At 41.2% G+C, this 20,547-nt stretch overlaps 1 protein-coding gene across 1 annotated transcript; it reads left to right on the top strand.

Moving 5' to 3' along the window:
• The first annotated feature begins 1,272 nt into the window (after window positions 1–1,272).
• On the top strand, window positions 1,273–12,373 carry gpr146 (G protein-coupled receptor 146). The gene is made up of 2 exons (XM_039825179.1): window positions 1,273–1,530; window positions 7,871–12,373. The coding sequence occupies exon 2, from the start codon at window positions 7,911–7,913 to the stop codon at window positions 8,910–8,912; it is 1,002 nt and encodes a 333-aa protein (XP_039681113.1). The 5' UTR covers window positions 1,273–1,530; window positions 7,871–7,910; the 3' UTR covers window positions 8,913–12,373.
• Window positions 12,374–20,547: the final 8,174 nt, after the last annotated feature.

Raw genomic sequence — 20,547 nt, 5'->3', positions numbered from 1 at the left:
GTCAGGTGCCCATAGGAACATTGCAACAAGAAAAAAAAACACATTCTACAGTTTCTCTGAAGTTAATATGAGGCTTCAGCAGGTTTTCATGCTAAGCTGTGGTGGAGGGATGGAATGTATTTTTTACACTAAACAAGCTGTGTAGACCTTGTCCCCCACCACTTACACTGAAATTGATTTGCGAATTGATCTTTTCAGGGCCAGTATGAAAGTGAGGAACGATTTAGTGATGTGTTGTTCGCAAACAAGTCGGTTATGAGCAGACTCCTTGAAGTGAACGATGGGAGCCGGCTCTCAGAGACGGGTTGGTTTTCTTTAACGTATTCTCTCCAGAAACAGTTCACTTTGGTAATAACATTAAGAGCCAGGCATTGTGAGACTTTTGTAGGTTGTGTCAGTTATCTTGCATATTTATTTCTTGCAAAAAACAAGAAAGTAACTTAGGCAGTGACCAGGAAGTCAGCCTAGTGTTTGATGTTTTTACATTATTTAAGGTTTTTATTCTAAACACACATGCACAATTAAAATTATATTGTCTAAGTTTTAATGATTATATCGCAGATAAACTTAGTAACCCACCCCCCCAAAAAAAGATTGGCTCTCTGAAAGGAACATCCAGCTCCCTTCAAAAAGCCTTAATTCCTATCACTAGAATGATTACAGCAAGTAGAAACCTGTTGCAATGTTCATATGGGCACCTGACTATTGTTTTAAGGCAGACTTGAAGGAAGGTAACGGACAACCGGCCGAAAAGAGTGACATCCGGTGGAATTTCCGGCAGCAACAGAGCAATCCCGTAAGTGGAACATCGTGGATATAGACTAGGCCCTAGTCTATATCCACGACATTCCACGGTTCTCAAAAGTTAGGGAAACACAATGTTATGGAGAAACACTACGTCACAGCACTACACCATTTAAACTCACCACTGAGGAAATGGCATTGATAGCCTACCTGTGTTTACTTAGTAGCCAGAGCCTGTCTTTCTCTATCACTCTGTTAGTAGCCATTGTTCAAATAAATTGTTCAATATTGATGAACCTGTAGCTTGTGTGTGTGTGTGTGTGTGTGTGTGTGTGTGTGTGTGTGTGTGTGTGTGTGTGTGTGTGTGTGTGTGTGTGTGTGTGTGTGTGTGTGTGTGTGTGTGTTCCCCCTTGGTCTCCATCGCGCCCCACCTCCCTGCCTCCTGTCCAATCAGAGCAGAGAACAGCCATTCGGGCCTCGCGACCTAGAGCCGGGAGACAGTGGGGGAGGGTCACGTGTGTACACACTGTAGGGCTCAGCAGCACTTCAGCAGTAGTAAAGTCTGCAACGGACAGCCCCTTTTCAGAACAAGCCTCGTACGAAAAGTTGATAGATGAGTTCTCCACCGTAACGCAGTTAAACCGTTCTTTTTGCTGTTTTCTTCACCGAAGCGATTATTCTACGTGTGTTGATGAAATGAAACGACTGAGAAATGCCACTGAAAATGCTACATCCAAACCCAATGCCTCCGTAGGTTTGTCACCCAGCCAAATCTATACGTTTCTGGTGAGTTTTACTCTCTTTTTATTATCATTTCGACTCACTAATTAGATGCGGTTGACTTGAATTGTAATCGTTCCAGTGGTATACAAGTGAATTTGCCCCGATGCGAGATTAAGTGTCCGTGGTAACAATAGCCGCAGAATTGGTAACGTTAGAATAGTTGTAAAGCCGTGACAGCTATCCACGCTTTGATCTGTGCAGTCAAGTGTAATGGAGAGACATGTCCGCACTAATAGAGACTACGATAGGCTAGGGTTGTTTTTCTCCCCCTTGTTCACCTGTAGTAGTCTACCTTCACAGTTTTAACGACGCGTTTATATTTGAAAAACAACACCTGAAGATGTTTCTCACGGGATCAGCTTTCTCAGGTGCTGGGGGGAAAAGTTATCAGTTTAATCAGGTCTCTGAAGTTCAAAGCCCCTTCACTGGCAATAAAAAAAGTGTAGTTTTACAGCTGTGGTAGGCTGCTCTTTATATGAATAACCTATCTTGTTGACATGACATCTGCCATTGGGACCTAGAGCTAATCGGATGTCATGGTGAGTCTGTTAATTAAGCATATATGCGATGTTTATAACTAGCAGCCTGCAAGAAGTAGCCTTTCTCACTGGATCAGTAAATCTACTAAATCCCAGGCCATCAATGAATAATTACTGATTTTTTATGTTTAGGTTTGTGAAGTTTAATCATTCATAAACTGCTTAAAGAATAATAGCAATGTTAGATTTTCCACACAGGCACATTCATATATTCTATTTGTTATGATAAATGGTATCAAGGCTTTTGATCAGCTTTTAAAGCCACTATTTAATAACCAGATGTTTACCTTGGTTACTAATTATGTACCACTTATTATGGCCAGCAACAAGGAGACTGTATGAAAGTGTAGTTCTGCCAAGATACCGCTCACCAAATTAAATGCTTCTTGAGATTTAGGCTTTGCACTTGTTGTTGTCAACTTCATCCATGTGACCAAAGGGGACATGGGATGTGTGCCATGGCTTAATGTCAGTAAGCCTGCTTTGTGCTGACCATTGAACTCTGACTTTGTTGATACCTGTCACAGTTGTTCCAAAAAGACGCTGAAGAAATTGCCTTGACTGTCTGTGACTTGTGCTTGACCGGAGTCTCTTACACAAGAACTTGATAAGAGGCAATACTGTTTTTCAGGGTGGTAAACAACACCCTCTGTGCAGCAGTGAGTCATTGAAATCAACATTTTGGAGCTTTTTTAGTTTTTCTTTAACTAACACGTCAAGATTTAACAGATATACAAGAAGGATGATAGGCAGGTAGATAATTGACCTGTATACAGTGATGTAGTTTGTGAGGAATCCATTCAAAAACAAGTCATCTTCCCCTTCATCTTCCAGCGCTGTGAACCAATTCTGTTGGGAGTGGGACTGATGAGGATTTTGGTTAAATGTTCTAAAATGATATAAAACCCTCCCACAGAAATGGAGTTGATGGCAAGTATTTTAATCACCCCTGAGAGCTTAGTCATTTTAATTTGCAAAATGTTATGCAGCATTAGCGTTCACCTGAAGTCAGATTTCTCATTAATACTCTCAGTTAGTGGGCTGCTTTCCAAATATAAAAGGTGCCTGAGAAACGCACTGGAACCGAAAAGACTTCTTAATGAACCATTTACATCTTAATGTCCTCTGGTGTTGTAAATAGTTTGGTTCTGTAGGCAAGTACTTAAAATGTGACACTATTAATTGTGCATCAGATGTCACTGTGTTGCAACTCTGACATCGTTGCACAGTCACAGCATGTGTGTGCCGAGAAATGTGAGTCATGTAATCTTGTTTTCTTCTCCTGTAGTATTTCTGTTGTTGTTCTGCTGCATGCTGCTGCATACACAAGTGGCCAATCATGTGACTTCACTCAGTACTTTCTGAGAAGAGCCTGTAAATTCCAGTTAGGATATATGAGGGGTGTGGGACCAGTATGTCACACTACTCCCATCAGCCTGCGAGATCTGGCTTCAATACGCTGAGACGTCAAGCACGTGTGCGTCACTCTTACGAGATCATGTTTGGTGGGGCTGAAGCATGCTAAAGCACGGCCTGCCCCTCTGGGAATATTTAACTTTAAAAAGTTCAGACGGGGCTTAACCAAGTCTACAGCTGCAGTCAAAGACGTGAAAGAACTCTGACAACAGCTTAGGCTATTCTTACTTAGCCATGTCATTTTACATATGGCACCTTTACATTGACCTCTAGCCTTCGACCTCTTATACCGCGACGACATCTCATAACAACAACAATTCACTATTGGTCCACACAAACAATTCTGGTTTCCTTGCATTAGCCATTTTCGTCATGTTCTTCTTGTGTTTGGTTTCTTCTTCTACTGTCTGTTTGTATACAGCGTGCAAGCTTTATGCGCATGCACGGCCTCTTCTTCTCTGTTTTTGGTGAATTTCTATAGCAGAAACAGCGCCACCTATAGGCCTGGACTATAAAGTAGCGTGTTTAGTCATTTACAAATGGACGCAACTATTCTTGAAACGATGCCAGGGAAGACGGGGGAGGGGGATTGTTATGGTACGCGTGGACGTGGCCTAAATCACTGCATAAATATTGCCTTAAGGTCCAGACACACAAAGCCGATGGCGATGTCAGTGACTTGAGTCTGTTCGGTGTGTTCCGTGCCATCGTCTCTCGGAGGGGGATGTCGGCCTTCATTTTGGCCGATTTGACATGTATAATTGGCGGGGCGGGCACTGCCGGTAGTCGGACTGAAATGACCCATCTGATTGGTAGAGTGCTACCCCGGAAAACGAGGAGCAGAATGTGCGTGACTAGAGTCTCTCAAAATCTGACAAAAATCTTTTAAACTGACCTTTGTCGATCTGAAATGAAGACAGATTCAGCAACTACCATGACAGTTTGTTTTTGAATTTCCGGAGAAACCAGACCCACATGACACGTTCGTCCAATCAGTTGCCGGTTTTCATTTTTGGGCGACAATACAGATTAGTGCTGCCTGCTGTTATGGAGACGTATTACGTCTCGTCGCTTCGGTGTGTTCCGAGGCACTTTTTGGACCAACTCGGGGAGACTGTCAGTCCAACTGCCTTTTCTGCCGAGGGTCGGCCGTCTGGTCGGTGTGTCTCGACCTTTAAAAAGAGAGAACTACCCCAACTTCATATGCCTCAGGTAGTACACATGCTCTAATAACAACAGCATATAGTGTGTTGTTTTGCTTATGTGAACATCGCATCTCTGAACTTCACGCTGCAGATTCTGTCATGGGTTTTAAATTTAAATGATCTTGGTTACTCTGAATTCAAACAAACATAGCTCATACGATATGAGTAGGAGAAGACATTTTTCTTTCACCTCGCTCGTTTGTCCCCTCAGCGGAGTGGAAAACTAGAGATTTCATTATCATGGGCTGCTGGCAAAATGTGCAGAACTAAAGTGCAATGACAACACCAAAGTAGAAGTTGCCTAGAATGAATTGATGCAGACAGTGCAAAGTTAGCAGTGGTTGTTCACAAGTTTAATATGAAAACCATGATTTAAAATATTTTTAGTATGGGCTATAGCAAACAAATGTGTTTTCTTTTTTTGCAGTGACTTGGAGGAAATGCAGAGGAGACTAATTGCTCCCTAACATTAGCATTTTCTTCTCTATTCGTGTGTCACAACTATATTGTGTGGTAACTATGCTTTGATTGGTTTGGCCTATCTTTAAAAGAGTGAAATCCTGGGGGATGTTTTAAAAAGAAAAAGAAAAAAGGGCATGATGGTTTAGCATGAAATAAAATGTGTTAACATATTAACACATTTCTGTCACTTTCAGTAGGTAAACACAGGGAATTCTAAAGTTTCCGCTGTTTACCTTTTAATCGACTACGCATTATAAATGCCATGGCGTTAGTTTTCATCTGTACTTCATCATTGTTTTGTCATTGTCAAGGCTATGTGTCAAATACTAGGGTAATACTGTATATAGAGTAACAGGAAACAAAGTATTTGGAAACAAACTGTTAAAGTAATCAAACACTAGTGCATCACAAAGCCATTTATGCAGAATTGTAGGAACCCTGCAGCTCTCGGAAGCAGTAGTGTAAGCCAATGTGATAATGAAAGGGTGGCTGAAACGACTGTACACAGCAGGTGCTAATGAATGGGGACAGCCAACCACAATGCAGTGTGTGCTCTCTTTGAAATTGCCCAAATTCTCTTAAAAGTCATTTTCTCCTGAAGTGATCACAGGTTGTTGAAGGAGTGAAGGGTACACAAACTTCTTCCAATCTACAACCTATTCAGAGACAAGCACATAATCCATGGGAGAGGACCATAGCTCATTATGTACTTGTGTCAAGGCCTGTTTTAGTAAATGAGTTACCTAGCTGCTTATAGAGAGCATGTTTACAAGAGGTCTGTCCAGTGCTCCTGTCTTGGTGAAGACGGTTGTTTTTTAAAGAGTAACTCTACGCTTTCTTCCTCCTGATCCTGATCCTGGTCCAGTCCAGCTCTGAGCTCCAGCCTCCACTATAGTCTTATTACAGCCAATTGGAGTAGTATAGAGGAGGGACTGAGCCCTTGTGTGTATATCCGTCTGTCTGAGGCTTAAGGCCAAAACAGCCCCTCTGTAGTGGTGTTACGTAAGTGAACGGAAGAATGTTTCCTCTTTACTGGCATCGTTACTCATCCTCCTGAAATCAAAACTGCCTTCCTGCACTTTGTTCCACAGTATTTTCAAGGAAAGCGGTTTCCAGAAAATTCGGAACAGATTAGCACATTAGCACATCCGTTTTTATTTTTAAGTTTATTTGCTCTTCAGAGAATCATCCTTTTGCAAAGCAGTTTTTGGAAGTGAAGCCAAACGAGTGGGAGCATAACTGCCAAATTGTCACTGAGGAAATGCAATACAGTGAACTTGGTTGATTTATCACTGCAATCCTGCAATAGCCTTATGATCTTCCATTTCCTTGACCAAAGCTGTTTGAATAATTTATTTAAAAGGACCTGGGTGAATTATGCAAGGCAGCATTACATAAGCTTTTTCAAAGCCCAAACACTCCAGACATGCACATGGTCATTTTCTTTGACCTTGCCCTGAACTCCAACCCAGCAACTTGATCCTGGCTGACCCCTTCGCCAGAGCCTGCTTCACATTTCACTCTTTATAAATCTACCCATCACCACGTGCCCAACCCCCAGTCAATAGAAGGTGCATGAGCTTTACTCAGAACAGTACAACCAAAGCAGTCTGTGAAGTGTCGGGCTAGAAAAGTGTTTGTCTTTATCTGGCTGCTTGACCATGTGAAAAGCACAAAGCGGTAAACACTTGCTCTCCCCCAGTGTGGCTCTCAAAGAGGAGAAATAGTGGGTTTTGAAGCTGAGCCAGCAAATGAAACATATTGTGAGGCGTTTGTATTCAGCCAGTCAGATGCAGTGAAGTGAAATTAATAGTGTTACCCAGGGCTTAATAGCTGTGCCGTGGCTGACGTGTTTTTGTGTCCAGGCCTTGTTTGCTCCCCTAGTCAGAAACAGAAAGCAATAACAGAGAGGGTTGAATTTTTGCTCATGGAAATAAGAACAATTGAATGTGGTTTTCAAGGAGGCGGGGGTGGAGTGTGTGGGAGGTGACTTTCTCAAAAATGTCCACATAAGCTCACAAAAATGACGATGTGATTTTGGTTATTTTGTGCTGATACCATCAATAAGTATGTGGCGGAGAAGACCAACGGGAAGATTGACAAGCTGGTGGATAACCTCGATCCAAACACAGTCATGTATCTCATCAGTTGTTGTTGCTTCAATTTCTCTTTTTTTCACATGTTCCCAAAACAATGATAATATACACCGTACCATGTAATTCTTACACACTGAAATGAACAATGAAACGGCCTAGTGATCACATCCACAAACCATTTTTTTTAAATTAAATGAAATTACCATTAGTTCTATCTATATTTGATTTTTTTTGTCGATTTTACTCCGCTCTAATTATTATTAATGCTTATTGATAACAAATATGATGTTTGTTATTTGTTGTTTACAAGGGCGTAACTTTGCGTTCAACGTTGGCGGGGGGGGGGCTTGCGATCTCCACGTTCGAGCAAAACTGAAATTTTGAGCATATTAAACACTTCATTTCCTGCATTCTGGTAAATTTTTCAGCAACAATTTGTGCCTTTTCTGCATCAATTTATAGTGCAAATGTCTTTAATTATGTAAATCTAATTATTTAGGGATATTTAGGGGGGTTGCACTGGCCAGTTTTGATTATTCGGGGGGTTGTAACCTCCACATCCCCCCTGTAATTCACACCTATGGTTGTGTAACTAACTTCTGTCTCCCCAACTCTCTGTCTGCAGTCGACCTGTTGAGAGACTGGACCTGTGTCAGAGCCCAGCGATGTGGCTCTGCATGGTCTACAATGAGACGGACACCAGCGTGGACTTCCGGCTCTGCCAGGACTTCGGCCTCATCCTGTCAGTCTTCTCCATCATCTACCTCCTGGTGTGCTTCCCGTTGGGGCTGTGCTACAACGTGCTGCTGGTCGTGGTCAACCTCTCTAACAAGGTGTCTATGACCATGCCGGATGTTTATTTCGTCAACATGGCTATTGCGGGCCTTGTGCTCAACCTGGTGGCGCCCGTGGAGCTGCTGAGCTCCACCTTCACCCGCTGGCACGCGTGGGAGTACAACAATGAGGTCTACATCACCCTGATCATCCTTTTCAACATCTCCTCTCTTGTCATCATGTATTCCACCACGCTGCTCAGTCTGGACTACTATATAGAGCGGGCGCTGCCTCGTACATACATGTCCAGTGTGTATAACACCAAACACGTGTGTGGGTTTATCTGGGGCGGCGCGGTGCTCACTAGCTTCTCTTCGCTGCTCTTCTATGTGTGCAACCACATCTCCACTAAGATGGTTGAGTGCTCCAAAATGCAGAACAAGGAGGCAGCAGACGCCATCATGATGTTCATCGGCTACGTGGTTCCAGCTGTGGCTGTTCTTTATGCCTTTGTGCTCATTTTGCGCATTAGGAAGGAGTCTACACCTCTGGACCAGGACTCGGCTCGCTTGGACCCTTCTATCCACAGGCTGCTGCTCGCCTCAGTCTGTGTACAGTTTGTACTGTGGACCCCATACTACATGACCCTGTTGGTACACACTGTAGCTGGTGCACCAGGATACATTAGCAACGTACATTACTTACCTACATATTATTTCTTGAGATGTGTGTCTAAACTGCTGGCTTTCTCAAGCAGCTTTGTGATGCCTCTCATGTATAGGCAGATGAACAAAAACTTCTCCAACAAGCTTCAGCGGTTGCTCAGGAGGCTGCACTGCAGAGACCAGTCCTGCCCTAATGAACGCTCAACAGTGCAGCAAGTGGTGACGTGAGATCTCCTCGTTGGGAGATTACGCCCCTCCCACTCCCTCTTTTCAACCTCTTGGCGTAGCTGGCACTTATTCCCACCCCCCCACGAAGCCAGTATCTGAGTGGGCTCCCTCGCTGCTCTGGACTGTGTTAAGAGCGACGTAGCTAACTGTGGAATTTCCTGTCACCTTCCAGAATTTGATCTGATCTTTCCAGTTCTGCAGTGAGAGGACACGCCAAGCAAAAACCACTAAGTGCTGTTATTTTTTGTCACTGAGTGAAACTCTCCACTAAGACACTTGAGCTTCTAGTTCGAGGGCGGTAAATAGGCACTATCAGCAGATAACTATCCAGCACAGTGTTTTCTCTGAGTTTCACACAGACAGTCATGCAATATCCTGTTAGCAAGGAACTTCCAAGCACTATACCATTGCAGTGGGTGCAACTTCCCTGGTCAAGGTGTGTTATGAATTGTCTGCAGTGTGCAAGTTTGACCTATGCATGACCACCTACATTTCACTGTTGAGTCACAATATGTTACTAGATACTATTTAAGTCCTAACAAAAATAATTACTAAATGATGCATGATGCGTTCTCCTATCAGACAAGCAGAAGCAGTAATCTACACACTTTAATTATTACGTGAAGCCAAGTTATTTAGTTTCTTCAAAAAAACTCTACAACCGTGCATTATTGGATGGTGGCTGGTATATCAGCGACCCACCAGAGCTAATGAACTTGCATTGTGTGTCAACATTGCAAACATGTTGCGCTGCCAGCGAACATCAGTTTACTGCCCTCAAACTAGAGGCCTCGATCACTTGAGAAGTCAGTTCTACCTTTCCAGAGCTGACTTTTCCTTTCACTTAAACGTGTTGAACGTAATTCCTCATGATCAGAGTAAATAATCTTCACATTTTAAAGGTAGAGTACATATTAATGGTCTCTTAAAAGCTCTTTTCTTTCTTAACACCAGTACTACCCTGTAGCTAGACATACTTGTATGAAGAGATGTTCTCAATTCACGTTTATTAACTGAGTTCTGAGGTTTTGACACTTTTATTCTTGCTAGTCAAGCTCCACAACAAATATCATAGAATAAATTAATATACTGTACATCCACACCACTTTAACGTCATACAGAACTACATGAAATGCTTACATAAAGCTTATATTCAGGGTTCAGACATAACCGGTATACCTCTTGTGATCTCTACTGAAATCACATTATCTGTTAACCATAAGCAGTTCAAATCCACTCATTAAAAATCAGCTCATTAATTTGAGCCTCAGCCCAGTATGTGACTTGTTCAGGAATTATGCTCACATAAAGTCAGTGAAGGGCCCTGAGGAGGTGGCATGTACATTCTCTAAATTGTATGAGTGGTTGGAAGGTTTTTCCCAGTGGAAATTTGAAGCCTGTCTTGGTTGCTCTAGAGGCACCTTCACAAAAAATCTTCACAAATTATAAATGACTCGCCTGTCGAGCACCTGCAAACCGCGTGTTTGACACAGATTTTGAACTGTAACGCTGCTCCGATCCAGTCGGGGTAATCTGCACATCATTGGTAAAGCTGCTTTGCTTTCTTGGCTGCCACTTACTAACACTTTAAGTGAACAGACTAATAGTGATGAACCCAAGTTATAAAATGAAAAATATATTTTTTTTAAACTTGTTTTTGCACGAGGTCTGTTGCATCACTGCAGTAGTTTAGTTTTTGTATTTGCTTTCTGAATTGGAGGGCCAGTTTATCAATCATCCTGTGAACAGATACACCAGCGGGGTGGGGCATTCACTTGTAGAGAAATGGAAGATGGACACACCGTTATAGTCTACCTCCAGACATCAATAAATCCTAATCACTTATATCTGTAGACAGTTTTAATTTACACCTTCAAATAAACAATTCTGCGATGTGCCTTGACACAAGATGTAAGCTACATTCACCAGTGTGCTTGGCTTTTTAGCGTAAAATGTAAAGGATTGCCAGATCTACTGACTCAGATTTGATACCTTTTTATACATATATGAAGTTATTATAAGATTATAGTAGTATATCACACAAACACATACTGTATTTTTTTAAACCTCTCGTGACTATGGATATTTTTGTCTACAAATGAGGTATGAAACAGTGTCCAACATTTTAATGTTGGCTGCATAGCCCCACCCTTATGTGTATCTACAATCAATCAGTGAAAAGTACTGTTTATTTTCAACTGAGGCTGTGTTTACATTATGTATTACAGTATATGCTGCCCCATTTAAAAAAAAAAAAAAAAAGTGTACGTAACGTGACACAGTTAATCATTATGTGAACTCAGTTCAAAGTCCTAACGCTAAAGCAAACAGTAGTACATGGTCAGATGATAAGTGGTTTGAATCAAAGCTTGTGACAGTCTGATGGAGGAAATTTAAGCAGCATTTGTTAAGGTGGTGTCCATTTTTAGACCCAAATTGGTGTACTATATACTGTTGGACAAAACTCAAACTATTATTTAATCAATAGGTCCAACAGTGGCACTTGGATTATAGTGAATAGAATTGAATGTTTCCCAGTTTTCTGATTATGTTTCTATTTGGATGTAACAACAACATATTTTTTTTTTTTTTTGATAATGTTTTTTTATTTCGGTCTGACTCTGAATTTGCATCAAACTACAAAAAGTGAATGGCAACTGTGCCGATTTTTGGAGAATAGCTAAATAAGAGTTATGACCATCTAACTTTACCGTGTCCCTGCAGCGCCACCTGTAGGGAAAATATCATCAGTTTTTGCAAGACTGCTTGGAGTTGATAGTGCACGTGCCATCTAAATGTGGTTGCAATCACACAAAGGGCCTCACTTTTAAAACCAAAATCCAATTAGTTTTCCTACACGTTTTGCAGCTGAAATATCTTGCTATGTACTGTAAAACACAGGACCTAAAACCAACTCCTTGGCAGAGGTAATAATTAGCAATCACCACAAATGGACTGACTGCACGATGCACACAACTGGCAAAAAAAGATTGATTAAAAGAAAATTGTGCTCAAAATCACAACCAACTCAGATTACTGCTCAGGTCTGAGTTTGGTTTATTATTTTAGAGGGGCCATAATCTCACATCAGTGTGAAGACATTTGAGCAAGAATCACTGAGTTCAGATGAATTGCTGAAGCAGACCAGGTGTAAAAACACCCTCAAAGTTCTCGTGTCTCGAATGTATGTAGATGCATTTTAGCTATTTGAACAACAAAACCTCAAAAGTCCAGATGAATCCACTTTCAGATGTGATGCTTTTGTGACTGTGTATGCAAGTGTATGTATAATACAAAATAATGTGTATATACTGTATTGTATGTGAGAGATTTAGAAGATACCTTGCTCTTTCAAAAACCCAGTATTATTTTCTGAGAGATATATTTAGATTCTGTAAGTAATCTACTCTATTGTCAACTGAGTCAAAGACTGATTAAACAATAAACTAACATGGATATTACCACTCCGTATCTCAATAAAATGTGACAATACATATGATGGAAATATGTTAAAACATCTGCTATGCAGTCAGTTGTCGAATGGCTGCTTGGTATGATTAATGCCAAACCTCTTTGTTCTTGAAACAAGTTAACCAAACGTGACAAGTCTTGCGAGATAGAACTTGGAGTTGGTGCTTTGCTCCCAAAAAAAAGTCCCTTGAAATACAAAATACTATTCTTTCTTTACTTTTTTATCTAAAAAAAACACAGACCGCTTGACTCAAGTTTTGCTTTCATCTAGGCTACAACTCAAGTATGAAAACAAAATACTGTTAATTCTAGCTCTTGGACTCTGTGAGGTCAGGATGATGGCAGGTTGTCGAGGTTCTTCCCTCCCTCTGAGCTGCAGTGACGGTGGGAGTGAGTAGGGATGCCACAGCTCTCCTCTGGCTCGCCACACCGCTAACAGCAGATTGCTTGTGGCGAGACCATTCAACCACGCCACTCCGACTGGGGAAAATAGCAGCACTCCAGGCATTCTGGGAATTGTTTTGTCTTCTGTGGGTCTGACAGTCCGATACTGCTGCCATTCTCAATGAAAACAATGTGTGTAGGCTACATCTGATAACAATGCTGCACACAGAACTGTGTGATTGCCTGTTAGGAGGAGCTGGGGTGGGGGGGGGCCAACAGGAGTGCTGTTGAAGTGCTGCAACAGGAGGCTAGCAGGGTTGAGATGATGAAGGGATAGCACTCTGTGAAAATCATATTTAATTATGAGAAGGGTTACAATTAAAGCTCAACAGACTGAGGTAAAGTGCCATATTGCAGTGAGGAGTAATCATGGTGCATCAGCTGTTGTCACTGCTAGAGTCAGGCCCAGCAACAGTAACATTTTATTGCACAATAGTGTGTATATTTTAACATCTTTAGAGCCAAAACACAGAGCAAACATAAGAGGTCCAGCAGGAGGAGGGGGAGGTCTTGAATTATATGTAGTACATCTGGAAATGATATGACAATAGAGTGAATTGAACATGGTTGTCATGGTTGCCATTTCCCTTTCCTCTGAGGACTGGAGTTCATGGGAGGGGGGGGGCTTTTTGCCTGATTCTGTTAGCTCAAGCAAACAACACAAAGAACACAAAACATCAGTCAGTCAGTCAGTGTAGTTATACCATCTGTATTTATTCCATTTTGATAGAGCAGGAAGGTAATGATGCAATTGATTTTTCTAAGATGTAATACAGCTAAAAATGTCTGACCTCATTAGTATGTAAATGCACTGGTCACAAGATGTAGGTCTTCTAGCTAGCAAAAGGGTAATCAACCAATAGAGTACTAACTCGTATAAAAGAGCTACTTTCTTGTCTTTATTTTCTAATTGTTGCTATGTGCCAGGCTGTGTCTTGGCTGGAAGCAGTTGCTAGGCAACCATCAGCAGAAACTTCAGAGCCAGGCTAGCTGTTTCCCCCTGTTTCCAGTCTTTGTGCTAAGCTAAGCTAACCGTCCGCTGGCAGTATAGCTTAAATTTTAACAAACATGAGTGGTCTCTCATCTAATAATAGTTTAATAGTTTTTCCCATGATGTGAAACTATTTAAAAAAAATGTTGAATCTTAATAATATACAAGAGGATAAGTGGTTTAGATACTTTGTTTCAATCTAACAAAAAAAAGGTATGCAGATTAAATGAACTATGTGTAAAACTACAGGTTGTTTTCCTCAGGTTGCACTGAATCAAAGTGTAGTCTACCAGGAAAAGTTCTTAACTGTACGAGCATCTGTCTGGGAATAGGGTAACGCTGACTAGGCAGTTTTTAATGTGCTACATTAGTGTCAATGTTGTTTTTCTCCTTTAGAGGTTTAATCTGACCAAAAGTATTATACAGCATCCAAAATCAGACCACCTATGAAGCCAGAACATTTGGCTTGTGGCTTCAAATATTTTATCTGGCTGTCAACCAGATTTCACACACAGACCCTTAAACCGCTATCGTTTTTCTTAATGTGGGTCAAATTGGGCTGCAGAATCTAAAGACGAAAACATTGGGAGACAGGTTACAGTGAGTATTTTAGAAATCTATCTCACACTGTGATCCAGGGTGTCAGAAAGAGGACAGCAGTGGAATAAAATTGTGAATCCTTGAAACAGGAAGAGAGTAGAAGTGTCAGACCCCTCGAGACTGAAAAATATTCACATAACAAAACTGATAATTTTAAAGAAAAGAAAATAGAAAAGGTTGGACATTTTGAGAGTAAACACTGGAAAGGGGACAAGGGAAGTGTTCCAATGCAAATATGATATAATGAGATCAAATAGAAAAGACCACATGATGTAAAGCCAAGCTGGTTTTGATCCCAAGTTGGATTTAACCAAAAGCATAACACAGATAAAACAGGTACAAAACGTTTGAACTGGTTACTGTCCTGCATCTAAAACATACTCCTATGATTAGTGAACAGAATAAAATATCTATAGTTTTTGTCCTCAAAAAAAGCTCCTACCACATGAATCCTACAGAACAGAGCATAGACTTCAGAAAGGAGCCTTCCTCTTTGACCCACCACATCACTTCAGCTCTGGGGAGACAAATGGACTGGAGCAGATGTTTTTAAAACAATCCACCCTTCCTCCCCTGCCAGTACTGTTCTTTGCGTTTCCTCTTCAGAAATGGGAGCAGAGAATAATAAATAAAAAAAATACACTAACAATAAAATTTCAGCATCAGCTAAATATCAAACATGGCCCTTGAAGCAGTGCAGAGGAGCTGGACTGTGCAGGATGTTCCATTCAGAGGTTGTGGTTGTGGCTGTGGGATATGTTGGATGGAGCCAGAAGCACATCACACTGGTAAGTGGAGGCAGATGATAGTGTTGTACCCTCCCTCCTCTAGACCTCCCACTTTCACTCACCCAACCACAAGCAGTTAAACCCCACAACTTCCCATTAAAGTGATGGTTCGGAGTAATTTCACCCTAGGGTCCTTTGCACCATGACCTTGAGCCAAACACCCCCCCAGAAGCTTTTTTCACCTGGGTCTAACATTGGGAGAGTTAGCGTAGAGTAGCGTTATCAGCTGAATAGCTTAGCGCAGGGGCTAATGGACCCACGTTTGTATCTCGTAAATGACCCCACTAATAATGCCCGAAATTATACCAAACGTCTACACTAGTACATATAGGTTATGTACTCATAAAACGATGGATTGGAAAGTTTGTAAGTACACCAGAAGTTTATGAACACTTTACCTGCTCTCTTCTGCTCTTTTTTTGTTGCTGCTGCTGCTACCTGCCAGTTAGACGAGTGGCTTAGGGCGGTCATACAACATTACTAAGAAAAGATACAACAAAAATATTTAGTAATTTAATGATTAAATAAGGTAATGTCTCCAAACTTACCTCAATTATTACTTGTCTCCTGCTAGTTATACTACAGCACTTACTTAAAAAAAAAAAGTTAAATTAAAAAATATTTTTGTTGCATCTCTTTTCGGTGTTGTAATTTGTAGACGGCCCTAAGCACTCGTCTTACAGCAGCAACAACAACAGCAGAGAGCAGAGGCCAGCAGGCAAGTGTTATTTGGCTCGAGGTCATGGTGCAAAGGACCCTAGGGTGAAATTACTCCGAACCATCACTTTAACAACAATGCTAATGTTGTCTTGTTGATTAGATGTCACTAGGTGGGTAAGTATTGTTTTGTTGTTCTTTCATAAGCCTCTTTTTCATACAAGAAAAGAAAAAGCTATTGTAATCATGTGTTTTCACAGTTATGGCACAATTTCATGGTTATTATAATACAAAACCGAGACCAAAGCAAATATTGGATTCTCATTGTAATTTACCATATGATTCAATTATATAACCTTCAGCCTCTTTGTCATTCTCATAATAACCACATCAGTCATTTCTCTGATTCAGACAAAGCTTGTGCAGTGATGTTCACTCAGCGTTTATGCTAGTGGGCCCCCCAGTGGGCATTAACAGGGAGTGCATCCTCTCGCTAAGCAAATGAATCCAGTTGGAAAGGTCTCACAAATGAGTGGTAGTTGAAGCACAATATGTAAATTCAGAGTCATAGAGATCAAAAGGAGTCTGAGAGGCCAGTCTTTTTTTGTGTGTTATTTATTATTATCTTTAGGTTAGGGTTTTATGGTTATAACATATGCACCAACAGTGTTCTCTACTGGGCTTCAAACAGTGGTATCACATATAGTAAGATCTATTTTCAAAAAAAGTAAGATCAGATATAAGCAATGTGACCTGTTCCACTTGAGGGTTGCGTTATACTCACTTCACTAACTTGGTCTTTTTTCATGCCATCACTATTCAGGGAAATATCGCCCTCCTTAATCGCTCTCCCACTCATAGTCTAATAAGCACGTTGTCTTTCCCCTGGCTCAGATCGGTTAAATCAAAGGTAAACAAAAGATGCACTATACTTAACAACCTAATTATAATTAAAACGACTGCAACGATAGAACAAAATAGGAAAATTAGATGTGGACTATTAAATATTAGATCTCTGTCTTCTAAAGCAGTATTGGTAAACGATTTGATATCAGATAATACAATTTATTTATTTTGTCTTACTGAAACTTGGCTGGGCCATGAAGAATATGTCTAAATGAAGCCACCTCCCCAGTCATATTAATACTCAAATTCCTAGAGGCTCAGGCCGAGGAGGGGGAGTTGCAGCCATCTTTGATTCAAGCCTGTTAATTAATCCTAAACCTAAACTAAATTATAACTCGTTTGAGAGTCTTGTTCTTAATCTTCAACATCCAAAATGGAAAACATTACAGCCAATTATATGTGTTGTTATTAAGGGCTCCAGGTCCGTATTCTGAATTTTTATCTGAATTCTCAGAGTTTTTATCATGTTTAGTCCTTAAATCAGACAAAGTACTTATTGTAGGTGATTTTAATATCCATGTGGACGTTGACAATGATAGCCTTAGCACTGCTTTCAACTCATTATTGGATTCAATCGGTTTCAGTCAGTGTGCACAAGGCGACGCACTGTTTTAACCACACCCTCGACCTTGTGCTGGCATATGGTATTGAAATTGAGGATTTAATAATATTTCCGCAGAATTCGGTATTATCAGATCATTCTTTAATTACTTTCGAATTCTTACTACCTGACTATACTAAATTAGATAAAAACTTCTACACTAGATGCCTATCTTACAGTGCTATAGCTAAATTTAAGGAAGATATTCCAACAGCATTTGTCTCTTTGTCATGCCTTAACATAACAGAGGACCTTTATGTTAACCTCAGTCCCTCTCAAATTGATACATTTGTAGACGGTGCTACGACCTGCCTACGGACGACTTTAGACTCTGTTTCTCCCCTCAAAAAGAAGATGATGAAGCAAAGGAAACTAGCACCTTGGTATAACTCCCAAACTCGCAAATTAAAACAAATCTTGCGAAACATCGAAAGTAAATGGCGTTCCACCAAAGTGAAAGAATCTCGTTTGGATTGGCAAGAAAGTCTCAAAACCTATAGGAAGGCCCTAAGAAAGGCCAGATCAGACTATTACTCATCACTAACAGAAGAAAATAAGAACAGCCCAAGGTTTCTTTTCAGCACTGTAGCCAGGCTGACAGATAGTCACAGCTCTACTGAGCCATCTATTCCTCTAGCTCTGAGTAGTGATGACTTCATGAGCTTCTTTAATGATAAAATTATAACAATTAGAGATAAAATCCATCACCTTTTGCCCTCAACTTCTAACGGTTCACCTTTAAACGCAGGACCGCTAGAAAGAACGACTATTCCCGACATATTTTTAGACTGCTTTTATAATATAGACCTTCAACAATTAATGTTAAAGATATCCTCAGCTAAGCCATCTACCTGTCTCTAATACCCCATCCCAACGAGACTACTCAAAGAAGCCTTACCCGTGGTTAACACTTATTACTAGATATGATCAATATGTCCTTATTACAGCCCAGTCTCATGCCAGGTCGTTATATAGTCACGTTATTGTAATCTATTAAGTCGTGGACAGGTTACGTAAATGCCGTTTTTTTCGTGTGGCGATTACGAAATTGAAAGCAATGCATTTTAATGGGAAGCATATTTCGTGATTCCATAACGAAAGCGAGTAGCGAGTAGTTGATAAGGCGAAAGTCCGCGTAGGGAGGTTGGTCGGGGTGGTGGATGGGTCATAAAACACAGGACTTTCACGCCGGAGACCGGGGAAATAACACAGGACTTTCACGCCGGAGACCGGGGATCGCGCCCCGCGTGTGGCAGTACCTTTGTCCCGCGTGTTACGGTTCCTTACCCCGTTCTTTTTTTTTCCTAACCCCAACCGTCTCGTTATTGTGGCGTTTCATTTCCCGTGTCCCGCGAGTGGCGGCCCGCGAGTGGCGGCCCGTGCCGTTGTTTTGGCCGGCGTGTGGCGCCGCATTTCCCCGATCGCGAGTGGCGGCCCGTGCCGTTGTTTTGGCCGGCGTGTGGCGCCTCATTTCCCCGTAGTCGCGTCCCCCAGAGCAGGTTCAAAAAGCGTGACCTGTACACGTTCAAAAGTCGTTGCATATACACGAAAAAAACGTAAAAATCGTAACCTGTAGGCTACACGAAATTATGAATCAAAATAACGTGACTATTACACGACCTGGCGTGAGACCGGGTTGCCTTATTAACAGGTTATGTACCGCAGTCATTTAAAATAGCTGTGATAAAACCTCTTCTGAAAAAACCCACCCACGATCCTGAGGTCTTAGCAAACTATAGACCTATATCTAACCTTCCCTTTCTATCCAAGATCCTTGAGAAGGTAGTTGCTAATCAGTTATGTGATTTTCTACATAGCAATAGTTTATTTGATGACTTTCAATCAGGATTTAGAAAGAATCATAGCACAGAGACAGCACTGGTGAAAATTACTAACAACCTTCTAACTGCTGCAGACAAAGGACTTGTCTCCATTCTTGTTTTACTAGATCTTAGTGCTGCATTTGACACTATTGACCATACCATCCTGTTACAGAGACTGGAACACCTAGTTGGCATTAAAGAAATCGCACTTAGCTGGTTTAAGTCCTATTTCTCTGAGCGATCCCAATTTGTTAACATTAACGATAAACCCTCCAAAAAGTTAGCCATGGCGTTCCTCAAGGCTCAGTGCTTGGACCAATTCTATTTTCCTTATATATGCTTCCTCTAGGTAATATTATTAGGAAACACTCAATAAACTATCACTGTTACGCAGACAACACCCAATTATATCTGTCAATTAAGCCAGATGAAAGTGGTCAGTTAGCTAAACTTCAAGCGTGTATTAAAGATATAAAATCCTGGATGACCCAAAATTTCCTGATGTTAAACTCAAACAAAACTGAAGTTATTGTGATGGGACAAACGCACCTCAGAACTTCATTATCTAAAGATATAGCTATTCTGGATGGTATTGCCCTGGCCTCCAGCACTACTGTCAGAAATTTAGGAGTTATTTTCGATCAGGATATATCCTTCAATGCCCACTTAAAACAAACCTCAAGAACAGCCTTTTTCCATCTTCGTAACATTGCCAAAATTAGGAATATCCTGTCTCAAAACGATGCTGAAAAACTAGTCCATGCATTTGTTACTTCCAGGCTAGACTACTGTAATTCCTTACTATCAGGTTGCTCAAATAAGTCCCTTAAGACTCTCCAGCTGATCCAGAATGCTGCAGCACGTGTTCTGACGAGAACTAAGAGAAGAGATCATATTTCTCCTGTATTGGCTTCTCTGGACTGGCTTCCTGTGAAATCTAGGATCGAATTTAAAATCCTCCTCCTGACCTACAAAGCTCTAAATGGTCAAGCACCATCATACCTAGAAGAGCTCTTAGTACCTTATTGTCCTAGTAGAACACTACGCTCCCAGAATGCAGAGCTACTTGTGGTTCCTAGAGTCTCTAAAAGTAGACTGGGGGCCAGAGCCTTCAGCTATCAGGCTCCGCTCCTGTGGAACCAGCTCCCAATTTGGGTTCGAGGGGCAGACACCGTCACTACATTTGAGTAAACTGAAAACCCTCCTCTTTGATAAAGCTTATAGTTAGGAAGTGAGGAGTTGCAGCGTCCGCCTAACCCGGCCCATCTGCTCCTCTTCGTAGTCATCAGTTTTATTTATTATATAATCAATAATATAGCGAGAGTAGAGGGAGGCAGGCCAGTACAGCCCGATC

Source organism: Perca fluviatilis, chromosome 15 (assembly GCF_010015445.1).
Source record: "Perca fluviatilis chromosome 15, GENO_Pfluv_1.0, whole genome shotgun sequence".
NCBI classification, from domain to species: domain Eukaryota; kingdom Metazoa; phylum Chordata; class Actinopteri; order Perciformes; family Percidae; genus Perca; species Perca fluviatilis.
This window is presented reverse-complemented; position numbering and strand designations above follow the sequence as displayed.